At 44.2% G+C, this 26306-nt stretch overlaps 1 protein-coding gene across 2 annotated transcripts in view; it reads right to left on the bottom strand.

Moving 5' to 3' along the window:
* The window catches only part of mtor (mechanistic target of rapamycin kinase), a 196556-nt gene that overhangs the window by 44566 nt on the left and 125684 nt on the right, over positions 1-26306 (bottom strand). For both annotated transcript variants that reach the window (XM_007558375.2, XM_007558366.2), the window contains exons 33-43: positions 24115-24192; positions 23590-23697; positions 22264-22389; positions 21597-21728; positions 14585-14700; positions 10909-11026; positions 9080-9277; positions 8900-9000; positions 8640-8736; positions 7377-7475; positions 7172-7294 (exon numbers count right to left, since the gene is read on the bottom strand). In XM_007558375.2, the coding sequence (XP_007558437.1) occupies positions 7172-7294; positions 7377-7475; positions 8640-8736; positions 8900-9000; positions 9080-9277; positions 10909-11026; positions 14585-14700; positions 21597-21728; positions 22264-22389; positions 23590-23697; positions 24115-24192 (1296 nt within the window). The remainder of the gene's footprint in view (positions 1-7171; positions 7295-7376; positions 7476-8639; positions 8737-8899; positions 9001-9079; positions 9278-10908; positions 11027-14584; positions 14701-21596; positions 21729-22263; positions 22390-23589; positions 23698-24114; positions 24193-26306) is intronic.

The raw sequence follows: 26306 nt of genomic DNA on the forward strand, positions 1-26306 counted from the left end.
AAAATTATCTAAGCGGTAAGAAGTGCAGGTTAATAACAGGGAAAGAGCTACCGTGAACAAACGTGGTTTATGAGCTCGGACACCGGCGGGGCTACTCCGATGTCTGAATCATAGACTGAAGCGGGTCATAACGTCTGGATGAAGGTAGTTAGAGCTTAGACGAATCTTTCTCGCTTCCAGCTTAAACAAAAGTTCTCTACATTCTTATTTGCGGTAATACCCAGGAATTAGAGGCTTTTCGGACCTGTGAGATGGAGAGCTGGTCAGTAGTCAGTCCACTGGAGTGGGAGGAGTTAGGGGCGTGGCTGAGTACTGTGGATTAACACTTTTCCTTTTATTGTGCCGCTGAGTTGGCTTGCCTTGTATTATAGCCGCTTCGGCTTGCTTTTTGTTAACGTTGTGCAGCCGTGTTCAGCTTGCCTATATTTTGTTTAATTGCAGCCGTTTTCGGGCTTGCTTTTTGTTATCGTTGTGCAGCTGTGTCGGCTCACCTATATTTTGCTTGATTGCAGCCGTTTTTGGGCTTGCTTTTTGTTAACGTTGTGCAGCCGTGTTTGGCTTGCCTATATTTGTTTAATCGCAGCCATTTTCGGGCTTGCTTTTGTTAACGTTGTGCAGCCATGTTCGGCTCGCCTATATTTGTTTAATCGCAGCCATTTTCGGGCTTGCTTTTTGTTTACGTTATGCAGCCGCGCTCGGCTCGCCTGTATTTGCTTAATTGCAGCCGTTTTCGGGCTTGCTTTTGTTAACGTTGTGCAGCCATGTTCGGCTTGCCTCATACAATATTGCAACCGTGCAACCGTGGTCGTAGTGCTCCTTGCAGCTTTTTTTTCTGCTTGGAACCCCTGGTGGCGTTTTCTGCTCGACTGGGTTCCCTAGTCCATTACGCTAAGTGTCAAGAGTGGCGATTTCAGCTCCACCTGACCTCGTCTTGTGAGCGTGAGATGCTGGACATGCCAGACTGCAGAGACTGTTTGGCCCCTCTCCAGTTGGAGGATGGGCATGACCTGTGTCCCTCTTGTTTGGGGCCAGATCACCTTGACTGATGCAGCCTGCCCTAATTGTTCTGTTCTGCCCTTGTCCCTGCGTAGTGCTCGTTTGGCTGACTTTCAAGGTGCCAGCCAGCCTGTGAAGCGTATGGCTCCTGAGGCTATGGAACCTCCATGTAAGAGGACCAAGAAGAGCTCCAGGGATTCGGAGGGCCTATCTGGGCAGGTGGCCCATCTTGCTTCTGAGTTGGAGCAGATGAAAGCACTGCTCGAGTCCCTTACAGACGGTGGTAGCTCTGGTCTGACTGGAGACCCGCACCCAGGGCAGAGCATGAGTTCAGAGCTCTCCGTTTTAGAGGATGATGCTATATCCCTGGCAGCGTCTGGAACTGATTTTCAAGATCAGTTTGAATCTGGCTCGCATATGTCAACAGCCAGTTCGCGTATCTCTTCCTACTCTCAATCGGAAGAGGATGATTCGATCGATCGATGCTCCACAGAGCCAGCCTGATGCTTCCAGTGCTTTCTTTCGGCGTCCTACTACTAGGTTGTCCTTTATAGTTCCCCCATCTGCCGACTATGTGAAGGACGTTCATGCCTGTTGGGCAGACAATAGGGCCTTTTCACGGCCAACCTCTGATAGCAGGGCCCTGGCAGCCATGCAGGATGCGCACAAATTTGGCTTGGGTCATATGCCTTCTGTCGAACCTGCCATAGCATCCCTCATTGTGGCTCCAGATGAGGTTCTGAGAGCTAATGCTAGGTGTCCTCGTCATCAGTGTCGTGTGACTGATGATCTGCTCTGTAGAGCTTATGACTTGGGGGCTCAATTGGGGCGACTCGGTAATTCATTGTCGCATTTGTTACTGGGTCTCTCAGCCTCTCTGGAGGGCTTGGCGATTGATGCGCCTACTCAAGGGTTGATGGGCGCATCTCTTCATGCGTTTGCTCTTTTGTCAAGGGAAGTTGGCCGTGTCCTGTCTACCCTTGTCCAAGCATGACGCCAGGTCTGGCTGGCACAGTCTCCTCTTACTGAAGCCTGTAGAAGGACCCTGATGAGTCTTCCAGTGGTCCCTGGGGAGTTGTTTGGTTCTGCTGCGCTTGCAGCCTTGGAGCGGTCGGCCCAGGCTTCTCATACCAGGCAGCAGCTGGCCGGCCTTCATCGCAGGCGATTGCAGCGCCCTGCTGGGAGTGCCTCTGCGTCTTTTTCACGCACTTATCCAGCCCCGTCTACACCCTCCATGGGGCAGCCAGGGCCTGCTGCAGGGCCTCCTCCTGGCCGGTGGGATGTTTCCAGAGGTCGGGCTCGCATTGCTTCTCAACCCCGGCAGTCCACTCGGCAACCCTCCTGCCCTCTTAAGGGCAGGGGCATTCGGAAATGATACCCAGCTGGCGGTGGGACACTTTACCCCGGACCAGCTCAGTTGCTGGACCGCTCTTATTCCCGATTCATGGGTGGTATCTACACTTACTCGGGGTTACACACTACAGTTCCGCTGCCACCCTCCTTTTCCTGGTCGAGTCAAGATGACAAATCACTGTCATCACGACCAGGTAAAGGCTCAGGCTCTGAGCCACGAGATAGACGCCTTGCTGGCCAAAGGCACTATATTGCCTGTCGACCCCCTGCGGGATCCAGGGGGCTTTTACTCAAAGTATTTTTTAGTCCCGAAAAGACTGGCGGATTCCGCCCGATTTTGGACCTAAGCGGTCTCTCAATGTGTTTTTGAAGACTATCCCTTTTCACATGTTGAGCATCAGGGATGTGCTTCAGACAATCTCCCCAGGCGACTGGTTCACCTTGGTCAACTTGAAGGACGCCTACTTTCATGTTCAGATTGCACCACACCATTGGCAGTTTCTCCGCTTTGCATTTCAGGGAAAGCATTTTCAGTTCAGAGTTCTTCCATTCGGCCTCTCTCTGTCCTCGCGTGTGTTCACTCGGTGCGTGGCTGCAGCCCTGTGTCCTCTGCAGGCCAAGGGGTTGAAGATCCTGCCTTACTTGGACGATTGGCTCATTTGTGCGCCCACAGAAGCTCAGGCGGCGGACACACGCACATTACTCCATCATATAGACTTGTTGTGTCTTCGTGTGAACTTCCAGAAGAGCAACTTGGTTTCTTCTCAGGAGGTCACCTTTCTTGGGATCACAATGGACTCCCTCACTATGACTGCTCGCCCGTCGCCTCAGCGTGTCGAGGGCATTCTGGAAATGCTGCCTTCCTTTCGACCAGGCTGCGCACCCCCCGATTCATGGGTGATTTATTGCTTACCTTCGTCTGTTGGGCAAGCTGACTGCTGCTGCTACAGTAGTGCCCCTGGGATTGTTGTCTCTGCGACCGCTACAGATGTGGCTCAACAACCTGAGACTGGACCCATCTTGTACGCTGCACCGCTGCCGGAAACTGCTGGTGTCCAATCAATGCCTCGGGTCACTGGCTCAGAGGCCGAGTTTATGACCAAAGGGGTTCCGCTGGGCTCGCTGCCGGCTCGTCGAGAAGTTGTCTCTACTGACGCATCCACCACAGGATGGGGGGCGTCGTGGCAGCGACAGATCGCCCAGAGGACATGGTCTCTGCGGGAAAGACTGCAGCACATCAACGCCTTGGAGTTGGAGGCTGTGCAACGGGCTTTGCGACACTTCCTCCCGGGCCTGCGCGGAAGGCATGTCCTGGTGCGGTCGGACAATACTTCGGTGGTTTTTCATATCAACCATCAAGGGGGTACGTGGTCGATAACATTGCTGAGGCTGACCCAGAAGCTCTTGACCTGGGCAGCCCCTCTTTTTTCCAGCCTAAGGGCGGCCCACATTCCAGGGGTGCAGAATGTCCTGACCGATATTCTGTCTTGGGACACCCACCACCGGGGGAGTGGAGGCTCCACCCGGAGGTAGTGGGGGTCATTTGGGAGAAATACAGCATAGCAGCTGTGGACCTGTTTGCGTCCCGAGAGACAACACATTGCCCGCTTTGGTTCTCCCTGGCAGACACTGCCAGTCCTCTGGGTCAGGATGCACTGGCACACGATTGGCCAAGAGTGTTGCTCTATGCTTTTCCGCCGCTTCCCCTGACAGGCCCAACACTCCTGAGAGTCCTTCAGGAGGGGCATCAGGTCCTTCTAGTGGCCCCCTTTTGGCCAGGGAGAACCTGGTTTCCACTGCTGCACAGGCTCTGTTGCAGATCTCTAATGCCTCTTCCCCACCGGAAGGACCTTCTGTCACAGCTGGGGGGTCGGACCCTGCATCCCAATCCCAGTCGCCTCTCCAGCTCTGGGTTTGGCCGCTACGAGGCCCGGCATCTCCTTCTCAGAGTATGACGGAGATGTCGGGCATACAATGACTAACACCAGGGCCCCTTCGACGCGGCTGATGTACACTCATAAGTGGAAAGTTTTTAGCAGTTGGTGTCATGCTAGACATGAGGATCCTGTACACTGTTCTATTTTGGTTGTTTTAACCTTCCTTCAAGCACTGCTTTCTCAAGGTCGGTCTCCGTCCACTCTGAAAGTGTATGTGGCTGCCATCTCTTGTTGGCATGTGGTGGTGAATGGATAGACGATAGGCCGTCACAAAGACGTTTCTTTGTTTCTGAGGGGTACCCGGCACTTGCACCCTCCCTTGCGCCCTGTCGTACCTGTGTGGGACCTCTCTCTCATCCTCACTGCACTGCAATATCCCCCATTTGAGCCCTTGGCAGAGGTGAGCCTTGAGTATTTGTCAAAAAAGACTGCCTTTCTCCTTGCCATGGCTTTGGCGAAGCGGGTGGGTGAACTACATGCGCTGTCTGTTCACGAGTCTTGTTTCCATTGGAACCCAGCTGGCTCTGGCGTTACTAATTGGCCTGACGTGACGTTTCTTCCTAAGGTGGCCTCATCTGCGAGCCACTCTGTGCCCCTCCAGCTTGCTCGCTTTGACACTGGTGGGCCTGATGAACCTCTCTGCCCTGTTCGGGCACTGGAGCCGTATGTCAGAGTCACAGCTTCTCTGCGGCAGTCTGATAGTCTGTTTGTTTGCTATGCAGGGCCCCGCAAGGGGCAGGCCCTTTCCAAGCAGCGTCTTGCACATTGGATTGTGTATGTGGTGGAACAAGCGTACGTTCTACAGGGCCACCAACCGCCTGCTGGTGTGCGGTGCCACTCCACCAGGAGCATTAGTGTGTCATGGGCCGCTATGACTGGGGTCACTCTGGAAGCTATCCGTGCAGCAGCCTCCTGGTCATCTCCAAATATTTTTGCTAGGTTCTACAGGGTAAACCTGGCCGCCTTTCACCCACTGGAGGGGATCCTGTCCCAGCGTTCGTCATCCCAGTGAGGTGGGCATGTTTGGGATTGTTTCTTTTCTGTGTGTGATTCCTCAGGACTCTGTTGGTAATCATCATCCAGTGCTTTAAGCACCGCCTCTGGTGGTCAGTAGGGATGAAATAGAACGCAAGTTACGACTGTAACTACGCTTCTATGAATCCCAGATGACCGCCAGAGCGTTCGGTCCCTCGGAATCATCGTGTTTCGCGAGAAGATTAAGGAACTGAGCTGTCATTGTCACGTGACTATATAGACTTACCGGTGTCACCGGGGGTCACACGTGACCATGTTGGTATAAGATTCTCGACCTGTGCATGCGCAAGAGTGATCATTCAGTGCTTTAAGCACCGCCTCTGGCGGTCATCCAGAATTCATAGAACCGTAGTTACAGTCGTAACTTTCGTTTTCCTCATCGACCGGTAGCATTTCGCTGTGACGCGCACAATGTTGGAGGCATCGCGTGGCTCAAACACCTTGATTTCATCTAAAAAAGATGACATGAACTTGTTGGTTCCCCTGTTCATTGTCGTGGCTGATATTTTGTGGAAATCCGGCAGAAATGCACTACACTAATCGACTCAGAAATACTCTGCAGAGTCAGTCGAAATGAAAGACGCCATGTTTACACATAGAAACTAAGCTCCGCGAGGCTTTGTTTGTGAGCCATGCAGCCACGTGGGATTTTAGGGGGCGTTTCTGGGCGGAGTTTGGTAAGGTCCATTAAGGACAAGAGTATATAGAAAATGGATGGATGGGTGTGGCCAAGTCGCATGTTAAGCTAAAAGTCTTTGGATTGCCAGAGGCGTCCCCGAGTAGGGAAATAAGGGGCCCATGGCTCCCTCTTGAAAATGTTGCCCAGAGAATCATGTTCATGTCCTAGAAAGACATACAAATTCATCTTCTTAAATGACGACATAAATGTAAAATCCAAAATATAAATAAATACAATAACACATGTATATTTATTCTTTAGCTGTTCCCCCCTAAAATATTTACTGGCTTGTTCTGGCCAGCCCTGTGAAAGTTTTCTGGCGTCGCCTCTGCTGTTTGTGTCCTGACTTACTACAAAATAACAATAAAAGAAAAAAAATGCTGCTGAAAGAAAAGTTCTTTGTGTTGTGCTCAACATTTCCATTTAGGAATATATAAACCTGCAATGGAAACTTACAAAAAGTCTCCATTTGTTTGTATCATTCTTGATCTGCAGTTGGGGGCCAAGATCATTCCAAGGGCCTCAAATGGCCACATGTTGGACCCCTGTTTTAATTCATCTGACCCAAATTATGAGCCTTAGAGAAATAAAAACGTCTGTGTGGAACAACAAGGATGTGAAATCTGGATTCCTGGTTCCATTTACCCCCATCAGCAATGCAATCCTGCAAAGTGAGGCCACATCTGGGGTCCGAAGTCAGCAGGCTTTAAACAAAGGTCTGTGGCCTTGTCCTCAACACAAACATGTCCAGATACTGAATCTGTTGATGATGTCATTCACTTCAGATGAAAAGCCTCCATGTTGTTTTTGACGCATTGAACCCTCTCTTCACACTGCAGCTCCTCTGCTGTCCTTCCTCTGCCTCTCTAAGATAACCTTTCATAGCTGATCACATTTGACCTGATATTAATTTACTCACTTAGCTGCACCATGTTCTCCCAGTTTAATGTTTTATGGACAGCCTGGCTTTTTCAGCCATTTCTTGCTCCTGTCCTTTACCCAGCAACACATTTGAAATGAGTTCATTCAGTGAATGAAGTTCACAATTCCTACATTTGTTTTGTTATCTGTGCTCAGCTGTGATTAAAATAATGTTTCACTTTGCTTCCTTCTATTCTAAAAGCTGGATACTTGGAAGGATAATAGTTTCTGTAAATAATTCAGTCTCTACCATCATTGCTTGTTGAACCAGGGTGTTGCAGTGTTCACACATGTTCTTCAGGATCTTGTTAGCAGCATTGTGCCGAGCGGTGGTGGTGGACTTTGAGGCCACGGTGAGCGGGTAGATCAAAGCCTAAAAAAACAGTAAAACAATCAACAAAGTGTAGTGTTGTATACGTTCCATGTTGTGTAGGTGAGAATCCGTGGCAGAGTACCTGCGGATGGTAACGGCCGATGTCTGTCAGCAGCTGGTGGATGAGACGGCCAACCAGTGCTCGAGGCGTGTCAATACGAGCTATGAGCTGAGGAATCACCTGGGAAAGGAAAACAAGAAACTCAACACATTCAAAACACGCCACAGAAGCCTGACTAAGTCAGCGCTACCTCAGTTTTAAAGCTGCCGTATTTAACTTTTTACAGAAATATGTTTTTACATATTTGTTAGAACTGCCACTGTATCATGACAGAAAAATATACCAAGCAATATGCAGTTCAGTCAAAAACAACCAATCAGAGCCAAGAGAAGGGGCTTAACACTGCCAATCATCATCGTGTCATCTCTACTAGGCTAGAGCTAGCTTCCCACAACATAGCCTGTTGTGAGTGCTATGGCTAGTTAGCATGGCCATCAATAAAGGAGAAGAAATAGTTTTCCTGGAACATTAAGCTTTTTCTGTGCCATTAGCACACAGAGCAGTGCGCTTAAAAGCATGATTGACAGCATTAAGTCCGTCCTGTTGGCTCTGATTGGTCGTTTTTGACTAGGAGCGGTGTGTTTCTCCAGACAGTAGCAGCTCAGGGAGGAAGGAGGTTTATCTTTTCACACATTATCAGTTTCATGGTCTTACAACATGGTAACATTTTGAGCAAATATGCAAAAAATTTATTTTACAGAAGTTGCATACCACCACACTTTTCCATGCCTTGAAAAAGTCTACATTTTAAGACCAAACATTTACTGTGAGGAAAAGAAATAGTTCTTAAACAACTTTTTTATTTTGCAGCAAACATGAAGTTTGTAGAAAGATTCTAGAAAACTAACAATTGTCTACATAATCCAGAGTTTTTTTCTTTTCCATACTTATCTGAACATGGAAAATATTTAATTTTATATTTTCCAAGACTGCATGGAAACCCAGTTAAATACTTTTTTAAACATTATTTGTCAACTATTTTCATTTTTATTGATAGAAATAGAAACATCAAATTGTCTTTAATACAAGGCTTACTACTTTAAAAAGTTGTCTGATATATTTTTTAGGCCAATCATTGCTACATTGCTCCCCTCTCTGTTTATTCTGATTATTTTTTCAATGGAAAATAATGTACATGTTAAACTTCTGCCAATTTTCTCTTTTGGATTGATTTAGGGCTGACCCTATTTTTGCTTTAAAAGTGTTGATCGTGTCTTTGTTTCCACCAATGGGCAGAAAAATAAAAAATAAAGCAAAAAAAGAGTAAATAGCTGTGCACATTACCTGTAACCAGGTGTCTATCTGAATGGTCTTGATTCCCTCCACCAAAGCTTCGTTCACCTCAGGCCAGTGGCCGTAATCAAACCACAACGTCAAAACCCTGAAAGTTAAAACACGCAGTGAACTCACATCTCCTCTCAGAGCAGAGTGATATCAGCCACTAGAGGGCCACCCTTTACTAACATGGGGAAATCAGCCAGGCCTTCACATAAACGGTAAAGTCTGACCGCTTGCCTTGTTTGTATTCTAGTTGTTTCTCTCACCTGAGTGTGTCCTGCAGGTTATTTCCTCTGGAGAGGGAAATGGAGCGGAAGAAACCCTGAACAGCAGGTACTGTGTAGAGCAGCAAAGTCTTTGAGAGGTCCTATCAAAGGCCAGAAAACAAGGCAACGCTTTCAAACGGACCGAACCAGAAGCTTTCACAGCAGACGGTGGGCTCTCACCTCGTTGACCTTCTTCTGGCCCGGTGAGGGCATGGGACTGTGGTCGGCGCTGTCCACCTCACTGTCGCTGTTGCTGGCCTCGCTGGCGGCGCTCGCCCCACTGGCGTGTCGCCGTTTCTTCTTCTCATTGCGACCCTGGTTCTGATGCTTGTAGTGCAGCACTGCCTCGAAGTTCATGACGGCCCACGCATGCCAGGCCTGCAGAAAAATGCTTACCGTCTGTCTTAGATAAGTGGGAAATGATTTCCACATTTGTGACATCATTTCCAGTTTGGAAATGATGTCACAAATAAACATCATTTATTTGTGACATCAATTGCAGTTCTGTAGGAAATTGCAGTTCCTACAGAACTGAAATTTATGATCCAGAGCTGTAAGTTCGATACAGGAAGCTCACTACCAGTCTACATTCATTTTAGAAACCAGTTGCTCAAGATAAATAAGGAGAAAGTATGGGACGGACAAACACACACACATACACACACGTTCGCATGGCTATATTTTTGGGGACTTTTCATTGACTTCCACTCATTTCTACAGCCTAAACCTTACCCCTATCCTAACCCTAACCCGGGGGTCGGCAACCCGCGGCTCTTTAGCGCTGCCCTAGTGGCTCCATGGAGCTTTTTCAAAAATGTTTGAAAATTGAAAAGGATGGGGGTGGGAAATATATTTTTTGTTTTAATATGGTTTCTGTAGGAGGACAAACATGACACAATCATTCTTAATGTTTTCCAATGCTGTAAAAATGTGAAGAATAAATATAAAATTTCAACATTTCCATCAACAAAGATTTGGGTTATAGCCTGTGACACGTTTCTTTCAGCTGGGCGGGGTGCGAGGCAGGTGGCTATTGTAAACAAACTGAAGGGTGTGTGGTGGGCCATGGATAGCAAAAGAGAAAAGAGGAAAATAGCTAAGAGAGATTCTACAATTCATGGACCGAATCAAACTTAAACTGTATTAATTAAATTTTATATACTTTGTTAGACTATTTTTTTAGACTATTTTTAGACCATCGTACAACAGAGTAGTCACGTGGTGCGTCATTCCTTCCAGGACGCACAGCAGGGAATATAAGCATTTAATCATGAATGCTCATGAATGTATACACTTAATCGTTTTGATAATATGCTATTTAGCCTATTATCAAACACTTAGTGTTAGCCTATTAAAACTTAGGCTTTAAGTGTTTATATTAGCTATTATATTAGCTATTTAGCTAATATAAACACTTAAAGCCTGTGTTGCCTTCATCATAAGCCTTATGTAAGGCTTTTCTTTTTTTTTTGGCTCCAGACAGATTTGTTTTTTGTTGTTTTGGTCCAATATGACTCGTTCAACATTTTGGGTTGTCAACCCCTGCCCTCTGGAATGTAATGTAATGTAATTGAGTTTTGGTTCCTAACCCTAACCAAAATTCAATTCACACCTAAGTCCTAAATGTAACACCTGACCCAAAAGCAGCATTTCCCCTTGTGAGGCCAGGCTTCAGTCCCCACAAGGAGGAGTGGGTCCCCACAATGTAGTATGTGTCAGGAAAATGGTCCCTACAAGGTATTACAAACAAACGCACACACACAGTGGAGGAAATGCTGACAGCTGTGTTGTTAGCTAATGCCTTAAAAACAGACAACGGGTTTTAAATACTTCCGTTTAACAAGGAATATAAATGAGCCACGGAAAACAAAAAGCTTTAAAAAAAAAGTGACAACATGGAGTGTCTAATATTCACCGACAGAGATTTCCTCTCTGGCACAGCTCGGATTTTATTGGCACCAGGCAGGAGCTGAAGGTGAGAGGTTGAAGGGTGGAGGGCGGGGACTGACCTTGTACCAGCTGCGGTCATGCTCTGTTGAACTGCTGTAATACTGAAGGACTTTAGGGATGGTGCTCTCATTGATGCCTTGCAGGCTGAGCTGCCACTCCCCCAGCTTTAAGAAGCACCTACATGGTGGAAACACACACACACGCATGCACGCACACAGCACACACACGCATGCACGCACACAGCACACACACACACACACACAGAGCGAGCTTATAGTAGTTCAAATCTTCATTCACATGTAGCCTCCATTATAACATTGTATAAACAAAAACTGTTAGATATTTTCAAACATTTAACTGAAAAAAACATTTTGTAGGTTATAAAAGTCACTAAAGTCAAACGTCAAAGTCATCATTGTTTGCTTTGTTGGGAGTTCAGAGTATTTTTCACCTGACAGATGCCGGTCTGTTCATGTTAATACATCTAACCACAGTCAGACAAGGAGGACCACAAGGTTCAGTTCTTTCACTGTATAAATGCTTCCACATAAATTCACATTGCCATGTTGATGAACTTTTGCTTTCTTCATTGACAATACATGAGGAATCTAGTCAGTTAACGAGACAATAAATATACCATAAAGACATAAAAACTGAAAACCAAAGAGACTGAAGTAATTCGACCAGGACAACATTCATTGTGCATCCAGTAGTGACGTAAAGATCAGTGGTGTCATCTTTAACCTAGACATTACATTATATTCCATCCTTTATTTAACAGGCTTTTAGAGTGTTCCTCGTCCTCTAAATAGCACTAATGGTTCAGTGCTTCTCTAACCATGTCTCAATCCAATGTTGTGATTTTTGAGCAAACCTTTGAAATGTCACAAAAACAGAAAAAAGAAGTGAAGGTATGTTTCCATCTACTGGTTTGGAGGACATAAAGCAGGTAATGCAGAGTAATTTTGTCAGTTGTTGACGCTATGCATGGTTGGAATAAACGGAATGTAAAGGTTGCAACAAATCTCAGAAACATGATATTTCTCCACTCCATGCTGGAAGAATCGATTTAGACATTTTTCTGAGATTTGTGTCTCTAGTAAGGCACGGACCCATCAGAGGATGGGAGAGTTCACTATGTCAAAACAAAAGTGTTTCCACCTGGCCTTTTCACATGAATTCTTTCAGAAAAGTCAAAAACTACAACAATTGAGTGTCAAAACTTCATTGCAAATTTGGGAATGTTATTTCAAATTGTACAGTTTCTAACCTTTTTCTCATGCAATTCTTCTAAATATGAACAAAAGAAATGATGGAAACAATTTCTGTTTGTTTCTCTCCTGGAGAAAACTATTAACCAAGGAATCACTGCAGCACAAAGTTTGTTTCTTTTCCAAAAATGTTACACTTGCTAATGTTAACTCCCACAAAACAACTGGCTTAAACATATCGCAATTTACCTGAGAAACGTTACACTTTTTAATGATTGAAAACTTGGAAATGTTGCACCAACTCATCAAAAAATGATCTAATTGGTTATGTCGCTTATGTGTTGAGCTATGAAACTTCACTGAGGAGAACAGGCCTCTATTAAGCATAAACAGATGCTAACAGGCAGAAGTCCAGCTAGTTGTGTCTGGTGGGGCAGAGTGGTGTAATTTACACACCTAGGCTAAAGCGAGCAAATGGCAAACAGATTTTTTGTAGATCCATTTATCAATAATGTGAATACTGTTTGAAGGGGTCCACTGATAAATTTCCCCATTGCCATTACATCATTTCTTTGTTTTCCCATGTGTTAGCAAAGGATTTATGCCAAAATTGCTTCCAAAATCTGTTAACATGCAGCGATGTTACAGAATGTATGAAAGAAAGCAGAGCTATTGAGTCAGAGTGAAGTGTTGTGCGAGATGATGTGAACATGAGAAGTCCAGATGTGCTCCATACCAGCACCCGACCTGCATTCATTAAAGTGTGTGAGGATGGGAGGCGTCGCATCCTGGCTGACTTTATACAGGTGTTTTCTCCTCACATGCATTCCTCAGAAAGCTGCTGTGTGGCAGATAGAAAATGAAAAAGAACCTTTTCAGCCTGCTGTCACGCTTCAGTCTCATCACGATTGAGTTACAGGATGGGAGGACACAGCCCACTGTTGGCATATGTGGCGTATGATTTACTGGGACCTGGATTATACCCGTCTGATGCGAAGCCGCACCTCTGGCTGGTTTGGGTTGCTTGACCACCATGAAGAAAAAAACCCCCAATGAATCGCAGACAAGCTCTTTACAAGGTAATCATCCTCTTGTCAGGACCAAATGCAGCTGATTTTAGCCCTGATAGTTTGAGGAACTGTAAACAACCTGTTCTGGGACTTTGATGGAGTTCCAAATTATCGCTGAACCATCATCAGAAAAATATGCCAGTGTTTTCTTCAATTCGATCTTCTGTTATCAAGAGTTTCAAGACACTTCAGTGTTTCCTGAAGTGAGATTTACAGTACCTTCAAAACCCTTTCAAAGCCGTTGAACCATTGTTTTTTACATATTGTCACATTAAAAGCAGAAACTTTAGTGAACGTTTTGTAAGATTTGATTTGATTAAAAAAAACCTACTAAATATTTCTACTAGTAAATTTATGAAATGCATGGAATGCATTTGTATTTAGCACTGACAAGACATCACTTTAACTTTTTTTTTTATTATTATTTTTACTCCTTTTTCAGAACATAACTCAAACTGAAAAAGTAAAAAAAAAAAAAGATGACCAGTAAATATCAACTTTCAATTCTTGCCACACAATCTCAGTTTGGTTTCCCTCTACTGATTTCTTCTTTCCAATATTTCAAACCTGAATGAAGTTGCCCCGCCCACTAACCTTCAAATGTTTCTAGAGGTCACCAAATGTCAACCTGATTGTCCATATTTACAAAACCAAACAGAATGTGGTAACAGTAAACTGTGCTAAGCTGGTACATGCTGCAAGAATTTCAACTTGTGCCGTTAAGATTTTAAAAAAAGTTCAAAAATCAAACAAAACTTAGAGAATTATTTTTGCTGTTTGTGCAGCTAAAATGTTTGTAGTACAGCTTACTGACACAAAATCCATTTGATTTTGTAAATGTGGGGGTGGGGGGGCTGGTTGACTTTCGATGACCTCTACAAAAATGTATTAAACCTAAAGAAACTTTTGTTGCACAAACATTTGTCACCAATGTAATTTGATCTGAAGCAGGTGGAGGGGAACTTTGCTCAGGTATTGCTCAGTAAAAAACATGTAAGATAGATATTTAATAGTTCACAATACTGTGGTACTTTGTGCTGATCGATCCCATAAAAGGGTGTATCATGTGCATGTAAATACATTATTTGCAAGGCTTTTAAAGATGAAAGTGGAAAGTTATCATTTCTGTAAAATGTAGAGCATGACTTTAAGTGGAAAAGTTGAAACCAAATGGGCAATGTTCAAGGAATGAGTTTCTGAGAAATGTCAGTTTATGGAGTCTTCTGAACATTGTGATGTAAGATTGGTAATTTTTCTGGAAGATTACAACAATAAATACTTAACTAATGAATCCTCAGTCTAGTTATCACAGAGCCCAACTGTCCATCTGCACATGAAAAAACAAACACGGCAATCTGCCATTTCATTAACATTTCTACTGTTTGTGCTTTTGTTGTAGCCATTACAACCAGCTGTATAAAGCAGTGGCTGCTGCCTCCAGCTCATGAACTGACCTGGCCATCAGCTTGTGGAGCTCCTGCTTGCGCTGATGATCTTCAGCTGCTATGGCATGTTGGGCTTGCTGCTGGACTCCCTGGACAAAGTGCTGCATGTGCTGGAAGGCATCAATCTGTCAAGACGCAACATAGTCAGCAGTCAGCTTTTTAACATTTACAACCATTTATCCATTTATAAGGCATTGTGCTGGGAGAGAAGGACATAAAAGATGTTAAAATCATTGAAAATCTAAATAGTAAGCAATGAATGCAACAGCAGCTCATCATCTATTGAGAAATTTGTCTCAGTGATGATGAGTCAATGTCCTCTCCAACAGTAGATTGTTTTTTTCCTCTGCTCATCTGTGTTTTATATCTGTTGAGAAACGCAGTTGGCTGTGTTAGCATTAGTGCTGATGCTCACACTTACCTAAGCCCCCAAATGAGATCCTCACTTTCAACAAACAGGCGCTATACTTTTGGCAGCCAAACGGCATCTGTTCTGACTCCACCCACTGCTGCCTTAGTTACCAAATATCAGCAAAGACTAAACATTAAAGAATACTGCATTATTATGTGTGATGTAAAAGCTGGTTTTCTACTGAACATTATTCCCATTGATTGTGGGGACATCCGCCTTGTGTTGCTCATTCTATCAAAACAGAAAACAGAAGCATAAAACAGAGAGGTTATGCTCTGAACTTGTTCAACCTGTTCTCCAGACATCACACAACAAAAAAAATGAAACAAGCTGGAGCAGTGGAGAGTTAGAAAGCACAGGTTTAGATCACCCACAGCTGCTTTTACTTACATTTAATCCACCTTTGGATTTTTTAAAATAAGTATAAGACTAGCATTAAAAACTGAGTTCAATAACTAAATTATCATTATTAATGTTTTCCTCTTGCTGTGTGAAATGTTTTAGATTTTTTGTTTGGTTAACCTAACTGGTAACTTATGTAATCCTTGCAGCTGTGACTAATGTTCTGAAAGTGTTTAGGAAAGTTTTGGCCACGTTGGTGAAACATGTTGGCTGGATAAAGCTGCTATTACAGGAATTACCCAGTGAGAAGCAGCGTTTACTTTCAATATCAATACTTTGCTGTTTATTTTATTTGGATATGAAGATAATGATTCAGTATTTATTAGAAACATGATTAGTTAGAGGACACACACATTCTTCTACTCATCACGACCTTCTAGCTCAGTGTATCTCAACCTTTTTTGGGCCAGCGCCCCCAGCCATTATCCAGGTCCCTCACCGCCCCCCATCAAAGAATTTGTAGGCTACTTTACACTGACTATTATTTTATTATTAATATTACTGTCACTATTGTAGATGTTTTGATTTTTATGCTTGTTTCTGTATTTATCATCAAAAAATAATTTCCCATAGAACAAAAAAGCCATGGGAATAGAAATTATTTTCACAGGTGTCTACAAAAAATGCAATGAACATTCAAGATAAAATTGGTAGGGACTTCCGGGAAGATGGCGGAGGGAGAGGTCGCATAGTTAGGTAGCTCTCCGAGGTCGGTTAAAAAACCCACAATAAGAATATTACTCGATAGGTAAAACTAAGGTATGAGTGGGACGAGCATGAAAAGAAGTCGGAAAAACAATAAAAAGCAAGACGAAAGCGAAGAGTTGCCTTCAACGAGGAAAAGACCCACACGCGAAGCTAACGAACACGAGGAAGACAAAGAGGAGATAATGGAAGAAAGTGATAGCACGGTGACGCTGCAAAACGGGTTCGCCACCATCAGAACTGATATCAAAAACTTGAAACAAGAACTGTGTCGGGAGCTGGCCGAGTTCAAGGATGAACTGAAGAAAGAGATGAAGGAAGAAATGGTGAGATTCCGACAAGAAATAGACCGCAGGTGGTCTGAGAATGACCGGGAGATCCAGGCACAGCGAACGGACCTCAGCGAGGCACAGGCACGGATAGAGGAGGTGGAAGAGTGGAAGACGGATGCTAACGAGGTGCTAATGAAGATGGTGGAACAAACACAAAGAATGCAGGAAAAATTAACCGACCTCGAAGGGAGATCGAGGAGAAACAACATGCGAATCTTCGGCCTGCCAGAAGATGTAGAGGGGAAATCTACTGCCACATTTTTGGAGCAACTATTCAAAAAGGAACTCGAACTACCGGAGGGGACTAATCTCCAGATTCAACGAGCTCACCGAACACCCGNCTTCTCTTCCACACTCATCAACCACTTCCTCAGCCTCTGAACCCGAACCCATGCAACTGGGACACACAAGGTTGACACCAGTGGAGGTTGCGATCCCGGCTTTGCCTTTACTGCGGTGAGCCAAATCATGTTATTGCCAACTGTCCCGTTCGTTTAAACCCACAGGTCCGGCAGTAAGGATGGGGAGACTGCCGGAAACACATACCGTAAAATCCCGCCTCATCATTCCTGTCTCCCTATTCAGTAACAATGAACCTTTTTCCTTGTCAGCCCTCATCGATTCGGGGTGTGAACAGAATCTTATTAACTCAGATTTAGCCCAGCAATTAGCCATCGGGGTGGAACCACTTCCAGTCCCTCTCCGCGTCACATCCCTTGATGGAAAAGACCTGCCACAAGTCACCCACCGAACCCAACCTGTACGCTTACTCATTTCAGGTAATCACACGGAAGAGATTTCTTTCTTTGTGTTCCCTGCAGCCAGCTCCTCCATAGTTCTGGGATTCAACTGGTTAGCCACACACAACCCACACATAGATTGGGTCGAGGCCAAAATAAGGTCATGGTCCACCAAGTGTCACAGTACCTGCCTTCATTCTGCCGTCCCAGCCATGACTTCCCCTGCTGAATTGGACCCGACGGACATTTCTTCCATTCCCAGTGAGTACCATGATCTAGCCCCAGTTTTCAGTAAGGACAAAGCATTATCTTTACCACCTCACAGACCATATGATTGCGCCATTGACCTCCTGCCCGGCGCTCCATTACCCAATGGCAAATTGTACAATATTTCCAGAACCGAACGACATACCATGGAGGAATACATAAACAGGTCTCTTGCTGCAGGGATAATCCGCACTTCGTCCTCTCCTTTAGGTGCAGGGTTTTTCTTCGTAGAAAAGAAAGATGGTTCCCTCCGGCCCTGCATTGACTACTGAGGACTCAACCAGATCACAATAAAGAACAAGTACCCGTTGTCATTGTTGTCTTCGGCGTTTGAGCCTGTCCAAAATGCTACCATCTTCACTAAACTAGATCTCAGAAACGCTTATCACCTCCTACGCATAAGAGAAGGTAATGAGTGGAAGATAGCTTTTAAGACCCCCATGGGCCACTACGAATATCTGGTTATGCCTTTTGGTTTGTCTAACGCACCAGCTTTCTTCCAGGCCCTTGTAAACAACGTCCTCAGAGATTTCATTAATGTTTTCGTGTTTGTCTACCTAGATGGCATCTTGATATATTCAAGTTCCCGCTTGGTACTCCAACGCCTTCTGGAGAACAAGCTCTATGTTAAAGCAGAAAAATGTGAGTTCCACCGACCATCCGTAACATTCCTCGGATACGTTCTTGACGGCAGACAGGTTAGAGCATCAGAGGAAAAGATTAAAGCCGTACTAGACTGGTCCAAACCTGAAAACCGTAAACAACTTCAGCGTTTCTTGGGGTTTGCGAACTTCTACAGAATATTTGTACGTAACTATAGTCAAACTGCTTCTCCCCTAACCGCTCTCACTTCCAGCAAGAGGGAGTTCGTCTGGACCCCCCAAGCAGAGGCAGCCTTTGCGGAGCTCAAGTCCCGGTTTGCCCGACCTCAAGAAGCAGTTCATTATGGAGGTTGATGCCTCCGACACTGGGGTTGGAGCTGTTTTGTCCCAGACTTCTGACAATGACCATAAACTCCATCCATGTGCTTTTTTCTCCCGTAGACTCTCACCGACAGAGAGAAATTACGACGTGGGAGACAGAGAGCTCCTCGCTATCAAATTAGCTCTGGAAGAGTGGCGCCACTGGCTGGAAGGAGCCGAACACCCCATACTGGTCTGGACCGATCACAAGAATCTGACATACCTGCAATCAGCTAAGAAATCCAATCCACGCCAGTCTCGTGGGTCTCTGTTCTTTTCACGATTCAACCTCTCCATTATGTATCGCCCCGGTTCCAAGAATGTCAAACCTGACGCCCTTTCCCGAGTCTATTCTCCAGACAACTCCGAGGAGGCCCCAGCTCCAATCCTGCCTCACAGTTGCACCGTTGGGGTGGTCACCTGGGAGATCGAAGATACCATCCGTCAAGCTCTACAAGCCGAGCCAGCTCCAGAATCCTGCCCCCCAGGTAAAATGTTTGTGCCATCTTCTGTCCGATCCCGCTTCCTCCAGTGGATACACAATTCTAAGTTCTCAGGTCACCCTGACGATTGGTCCCACTACCTTCCCTGGGTCAAGTATGCACACAACAGCCATATCTCCGCAGCTACTGGTCTCTCCCCTTTTGAAGGTGTGCTGGGGTACCAACCACCTCTCCTCCCCTCTGATGAAACCAACACCTCGGTCACGTTAGTACAACACCATATCCGTAGAAGCCATAAGATCTGGAAGGACACCGCTCTAAACAACACTTCCACTCTCAATAAACGCCTGTCCAACCGTAGAAGAATCCCTGCCCCAACATACTTTGTAGGTCAGAAGGTATGGTTATCTACATGTGACGTTCCCCTCAAATCTATGTCTAGGAAGCTGTCCCCCAAGTTCATTGGTCCCTTCGAGGTGTTGGCTGTCATTAGTCCCTCTGCTGTGCGCTTTCGTCTTCCCCAGTCCCTACGCATTCACCCAACCTTTCATGTGTCTCAAATCAAGCCGGTGCTGTCCAGTGAACTTTGCCCTCCGGCCGAACCCACTCCGCCCGCCCGTGACGTCGATGGCCAACCGGCCTTCTCCTTCCGCCGGATCGTTGCCTCCCAGCGGCGAGGCAGGGGCTTCTAGTACCTCGTTGACTGGGAGGGGTACGGCCCTGAACGTTCATGGGTTCCTGGATCGTTTATCTTAGACCCCTCCCTTATTAGAAATTTTCAGGACTCTCAACCCTCGTCCTCTGCTTGGGGGGTGGGGGTGGGGGGGTACTGTCAGGTTCTGTTTTCTTTTCTGTTTTTGAGTTTATTTTCTTTGGAGCACCTGCCATTCCCCACTGCATCCACAAGATGCCGCCAGGGTTCTGAGCCCCTGGGAAGCTGCGGGGGTAACCTGCAGCTCGTTTGGAGGGGATGGATTGAGGATTTAAGCAGCTGCTGGACAACTCTTCTTCGCCTGAGTGTTGCTTACCTTGGTAACAATCGTTTCAGAGAAAGGCCCTCTGTTTCCTGCTCTATACTAACTCCTTGTTGTCTCCCACGCCAGGTGACCCTGTTGTCTCTACGTCGTTCCCGAGTGCGCTGTCTGACCGGTGGCTCTGTGAGAGCCGATTACCCCGCTGTTGTGAGTCACTCTCCTCGTGTGTTCCTCCCCGACACCACTGGTGGTACCAGTCGGACGCCATCTCTCGTGTGCTCGCCTCTGCCCCTGAAATTGGTCCGTCTCCAGTGGATTCCCCTTCGGGACGCAAGAGGACCTGCCGGTCCGAGCCTGAACCTAGCTGGAGAAGAAAAGAACAACTGGACCAAGTGGAACTCCGTTCGCCCCGACTCTAACCAACCTGTCCGCCCTCCAACGAAGCCTCACTATCCTGTGCTCTGCTCATGTCTTCTCACCGTCAAACCAAGTAAGAAACTATCCGATTCATTCCTGGAACCTACTCACCTTCTCGTTCTAACCCGTTGTTTCTTGCCGACAGTAAGACGACCTGGTCAACTGTTCCAGTACTCACTCCCTATCCCTTTCCCCTGGAATCAATAAACTGACAATCTTAGGCTCTGCTTTGTTCCAATTCTTAGCTAAAGTGTTCTTTTATGCAGATGACAGCATACTTTACTGAGTTTGCTGTACTACGATGCTGGCTGCTGACAAACTTCAGACTGCTCGGCTTCAATTGGACTCTTAATGTGAACAACAAAAATCTTTTTCAGAAATTGTTAATATTGTTATGTTGAGCCCAGAGATATTATCAAGAAATAAGAATCTTATAAACATCTTTTTAGGGGAAATACTGAGCATTTAGTAAAAATGCTAAACTTTTATTATTGACATATTGATTTCTTTTGAAAAGTCCGACTTAATGTTGACATTATCTAAATGCATGCTGTTTAATTCACTCTAGATTAGTTTCTAGATTCATTTAGTGAAAAAAACTTGCACATAACATTACAGTTCTGGTGTCATGTATGTTCTGTTTTTTGGCCTGTCAATAAGCCTTAGAAGACAACAACTGTGGTATATTTTTATGTACAGGATAAAGCTTTGAGTACATTATCTTCACACAACTGCTATAATTTGTGCTCCTTAAATTGGGCACTCTTCAAATACCTAGGATATTTTTTCAGAGGTTGGTAGAACTATGTAGATTTTGAATCTACAGAGGATATGAAAAGGTTGATACTTTCATCTGTAATTTTGTAGCTCTTTTAGACTCCTTTATTGGAAGACTGATTTTCTTAAACTGAACTTTTTTCTGTTGAGTTGCTTATTTTGTTTAGGTATTTCCAGTTTAATATCAAATGTTTATCTTGTAACTTATATTAGTATCACATACAAATCTTGATTGTTAATAATGATAATGAATAGGATCCTGGAGAGCTTCTATTAATTATAGTAGATGGTTTATTATCATCCAATATAAATATGTCGGTGCACTGACCAGGCGTAAGCTCTTGCCTTGTATCTTGTAACTTGTATTAGTATCACAAACAAATCCTGGATAAATAAAGGTTACAAAAACAGAAATAAGATTAAATGTGTATATTTTACAGAATTGTTCTTTGAATCTCAAACAGACAAGCATTACGCTTGTTAATAAACCTGAATGAAACCTTAAAGAGACAGTCAGACCATACTGATATATTGCACTGAAACAAACAAAGTGATGACCAGATTTTATGTGACCAAGTGGCTTTTCCTACCTTGCGGCTACTCTTCCACATGTACTTCATGTATGCATATGTGACGTGTGGGTGGGTGGTGGGCAGCGGGTGGTCGAGCTGCTTCGAGGGGTCAACACCAAGGAGGAGCACCAGGGTCTTGTGGGCCAGAGCCTGGAGGAGAATGCAGCACATTTAGCAGAATTACTTAAACTGAACAGAACTTTGTTTTTCATACATATACTTTAATACAAACAGATAAAAATAGATTTTTAGATTTTTACTGGTGGTGTAATGCATCTTTCTATTTTCCAATGGCAGCACATTCACTAATGTTGGATTCTAATATGTGGCTAATTATAACAACACTTTCTACCATCTTCTCCAACTTATTGGAATACCAGTGAGGTTAAAGATGGAACAAATTCTCTGTTTTATCAAGAAGATATGCACTTTAAATTTCCACACGGCATGACTCAGGGTCAGCTTCACTGCTTTTATTACTGGCAGCTTAGAAAAACTTAAATGAAGTTTAATTTATAGCAGCACTTAACTTCTTCTGAGCCAAAACATCATTTCCTGTTAAGGAAAGTTAGAAGTCTACTCTGGTTGATTGTTAATAAGGATAATGAATAGGATCCTGGAGAGCTTCTATTAATTACAGTAGATGGTCTATTACCATCCAATATAAATATGTCAGTGCACTGACCAGGCGTAAGCTCTTGCCACAAAGGCTGGCGTATTTCAGCCAAGTTCTCATATCTTCATGGGGGCTGATGACGAGAGAGCGGACCATCAGGATCCGCTGCCAGTCTTCCACAATGCGCTGACAACCCTGACGAAAAACACACAGAAACATACACCCTCATTTAGCAGTGCATGAACAAGGAAGCAGCTATTGAAACTCAAGAAAGCACATAGTAAGAGAAGTGAGCTCCAACTCCCCACAGCATGATCCTGCCACCACCATGTAGTATGGTGGGACATTTTGTCCAGGGGTGATGTGTAGTGTTATTTTTCTTCCACTGTTTTTGGAATCAAGGTTCGATCTGGTCTAGTGAAACATGTTTGCTGTCTCGCTGCATGGCTTGCAGCAAATTGTAAACAGAAGTTCTTCTTGTTATCGACAATGGTTTTCTTCTCTGCCACAGTTCCAGAAAGGTTGGATTTGTGGAGACTAAAGCGGTCCTGTCAACAAACACTTCTGCACTTTTATACTTTGTGTTGATTTGTTTCATAAAACCCCCTTTTGTTAACTTGAAAAATGTGAAAAGGTTCAAGTTGTTTTCCTAGTCCTGCAATGTGTGGTGAATCTGTTAATCACTGTCATAAACCAAAGACTAACCAAGCTTTGTATCAAACTGATCCCACAAAACATTTTAAAAGTTGCTGATTGTCTTGTGGGAACACAGACAGCAGAAGCCAGTACTCATGGCTTCTCTAAAACAGTTTTCATATTTATAGAAACAATATCTGGAAGCAAATCAGAGCAGAAACATTGAGAGCAACAATGGATCAGTCTGAGACACTGCTGAGTCTCCACATGGCTGCAGACGGGATGTTTTCCATTAGCAACAGCATCTGCTTCACATCGCATGCTCACATCGCATGCTTGCATTGCACACGTGAATGAAGATTTGAATTACTATAAGCTGCGCGCGTGTGTGTGTGTGTGTGTGTGTGTGTGTGCTTGTTTGTAATACCTTGTGGGGACGATTTTCCTGACATATACTACGTTGTGGGGACCAATTGCTCCTCGTGGGGACCGGAGCCTGGTCCCCACGAGGGGAAACCCTGTTATCGGGTCAGGGGTCAGAGTTAGGACTAAGGTATGAATTGAGTTATGGTTAGGGTTAGGATTAGGTATGTGATGGTTAGGGTTAGGAAAAGGGTAAAGGTAAGGTTTAGGCTGTAGAAATGAATGGAAGTCAATGGAAAGTCCCCACAAAGATAGCAACACAAACGTGTGTGTGTGTGTGTGTGTGTGTGCGTGTGTGTGCGCGTGTGTGTGTGTGTTTTTCTGAGCATCGAGTACCTGCAGCCTCTCCCACCAAGTTTCCCTGATGATGTCCCTCCGCTCCGGCACCAGTTTGTACTGGATCACTTCCTCCAGCTCAGACAGCATCTGGCAGGACACCATGGCCTGGAAAATAAACACACACACGATTACCTTCAGTGATACTCTTTAGCGACACACTTTATTGGAACTGAAACATTCATATGGTACAGAAGAGGAAAATATGTTGAAAGGACAATCTGAAAGAAAAATTAAAGTTGACTCTGTGACCCAAGAATCCAGTTTCCAACAGAGTTCAGTCTGATGAAGAGTTTTTAAGAAAATTAGGTACACTGTATAAATTATTCATACAAGAATCAAAAGGGTTAGATTTTACCAAGCCTGCTATTTTCTATTTTTAACTGATAATCTCAAGAGCTGCCATAAGAAATCCACTCATGAATCCAAGCATGAGTGGGTCAGAGAACAAGGTGATGAATCTGTTTCCCAGGTATAATGAGAAAAGAAAAGTGATCTTATGTCGATGGTGTGATGAGCGCTCACCCCGTAGGCACGGCTGTAGCTCTCTCCAGCCATGGCCGTCAGCTCAGCATCCAGGAGATCTCTGGCTTTGTCAATGCACTAGGTTATTCACAGAAATAAAAACAGACACATTAAATCACTCATTTTTCATGATAGATATCTACAATATGATTTTAAATAATGATAAAGATGCAGATTAATTCAACATTTCAATAATCATGTTTCCAATAAAACATTTTCTAAAAAATATATAATACTTTTTATTCATTTTGGTCAGGGGCGCGGTATAGGGGGAAAAGTGAAGACAGTTCTAGGGGCCTTGACCAGCTGGGGGCCCTCCACAAATTAATTATTTATTTTTTGTTCATAGAAATAAAACTAAAAAATCAGGGTCCTGTCAAACACAAAATTAATCATATAGTATTTTCAAAGATTATTTTTAGCAGTAAAAATGTAATGTTACCCCTCCCAGACCAAAAAACACATATCCATTTTTGCCCTGAACTCCCCCCTGGATCTGCATGAAATGGTTCGCTCCTGCTTGGAGCGCTTCACGGTGACGCTGTTCAGCTGCAGTCAGTAGAAGCTGCATCCGAATACAGCTGCCATGAACGATTGTGGCAGTTACTATGCTGCTAAGAAAAGTTATAAAATCAAGTTTTTCAAAACCAAAATAGAGTGAGAGAGAAAAAAAGGCAGGGGTGAAAGTAAGGGGGTAGGGTAGGGTACTGCGTACCCCTAAAAGATTTAGCGGGGGTACGCAGTACCTGCAAGAGAGGGGAGCAGCTGTCTGCAGTAAAAAATCAACAGGTTCACTGTACAGCCGTGAGTGATTCATTTTTCAAGAACAATCTAAAACACGACTTAATCAGTTAATAAATAACTTTTTTTTTCCATTTCATATTGTTTCTGAACTGTTCGTGCTTTACCAGAGCAGGCCTGTAATATGTCAATCACAGAAGGTTTTGAGTCGATCTCGGCATTAGGTGACAAACTAAGCGCCGCCAGGACGCTGAAACCAGCACGTCCTCCTCTGGCTCCTTATCAAAAAGTTCGTAACTTTATTAAACAACAAAAAAGTCAACAAAACGTGTTCAAATTAATGACCCAACAACAATAATAATCTCAGTGATCATTGTTTCAACAAGGTGTTGCGCAATTCTGTGCGTTTCAGTTCCATTACCAAAATAACTAGCAGAGCAGGAGTTTAAAATTAACTAATCAACCACCGCTGTGTTCAGGGAGTGCTTATTAATGATCTCAAAATAAATATCAAGCCTGCAAACCTAATATCGTAACGGACTGAATATTATGCTTTGAAAGTAATCTCTAGTCGGCTTGTGGAGCGCAGGCGGTTGCCATGGCAACAGATGTGCTTTAATGAGAGAGAGACGGAGAGTAAAACGGTGTGAGTGGTTTTGAGTTGGTCACCTGTTCGGGTTATTTTACCTTTGCTGTGACGCATCACAGCGGCTGTAGTTTCTGAACGTTCAATAAACGACAAACTTGGACTAATTACCTAATTCTTTGTGAGTATACGTCATTTACAACAAACATCAAACACGGTAAATATGTTTCATTAAGTATTTAACAAACAAATGGCTTCTACTGCGATAATTATGTGAAATTAAATTAATTGTCTAATATAAAAAAAATAGTTTGGTGCTGTCCGGCCCAGAGTCTAAGAGGCTTTTCCTTTATCAAACTAAAATTTTTTTTTGCCTCTTATTTAGTGTAAATATTGATGTTGATGAGACTTAATGATAACCTTTTCAACCTTTATAACTCCACTGTTGAAAATGAGGCTCTAACATTCACAAATGACATGAATGAAATAAAATCCAGTCCAACATCTGGTTTGAGGTGATTCCTCTGGAACCTGTTGGAGGAAAAATATCCCAACTTCAGAAGATGAGCTTTAACCTAACAGAGCTCTGTGGTTCCTCCTGTCAGGATGAGAGTCAGGGTGAGGAGGAGCCATGTTAGGAAGATGAAGCTGCAGGATCTTCAGAACAAACAGGTCATGATGCTGGGCTACTGATTATCCCTCTGTCTGGACACAGGATCAATAGAACCAGTTTAAAAGATAAAATTAATGGTTATATGACAGACATGGAAAACTGGGATGGACTCCATGCCATGATGTTCAGAATTTAGGTCTCATGGCATCTCAAGGTGTCAACATTGCTGAGGGAAATACAGCTTTATTTTGT

Source organism: Poecilia formosa, unplaced genomic scaffold (genome assembly GCF_000485575.1).
Source record: "Poecilia formosa unplaced genomic scaffold, Poecilia_formosa-5.1.2 Scaffold4, whole genome shotgun sequence".
Taxonomy (NCBI): domain Eukaryota; kingdom Metazoa; phylum Chordata; class Actinopteri; order Cyprinodontiformes; family Poeciliidae; genus Poecilia; species Poecilia formosa.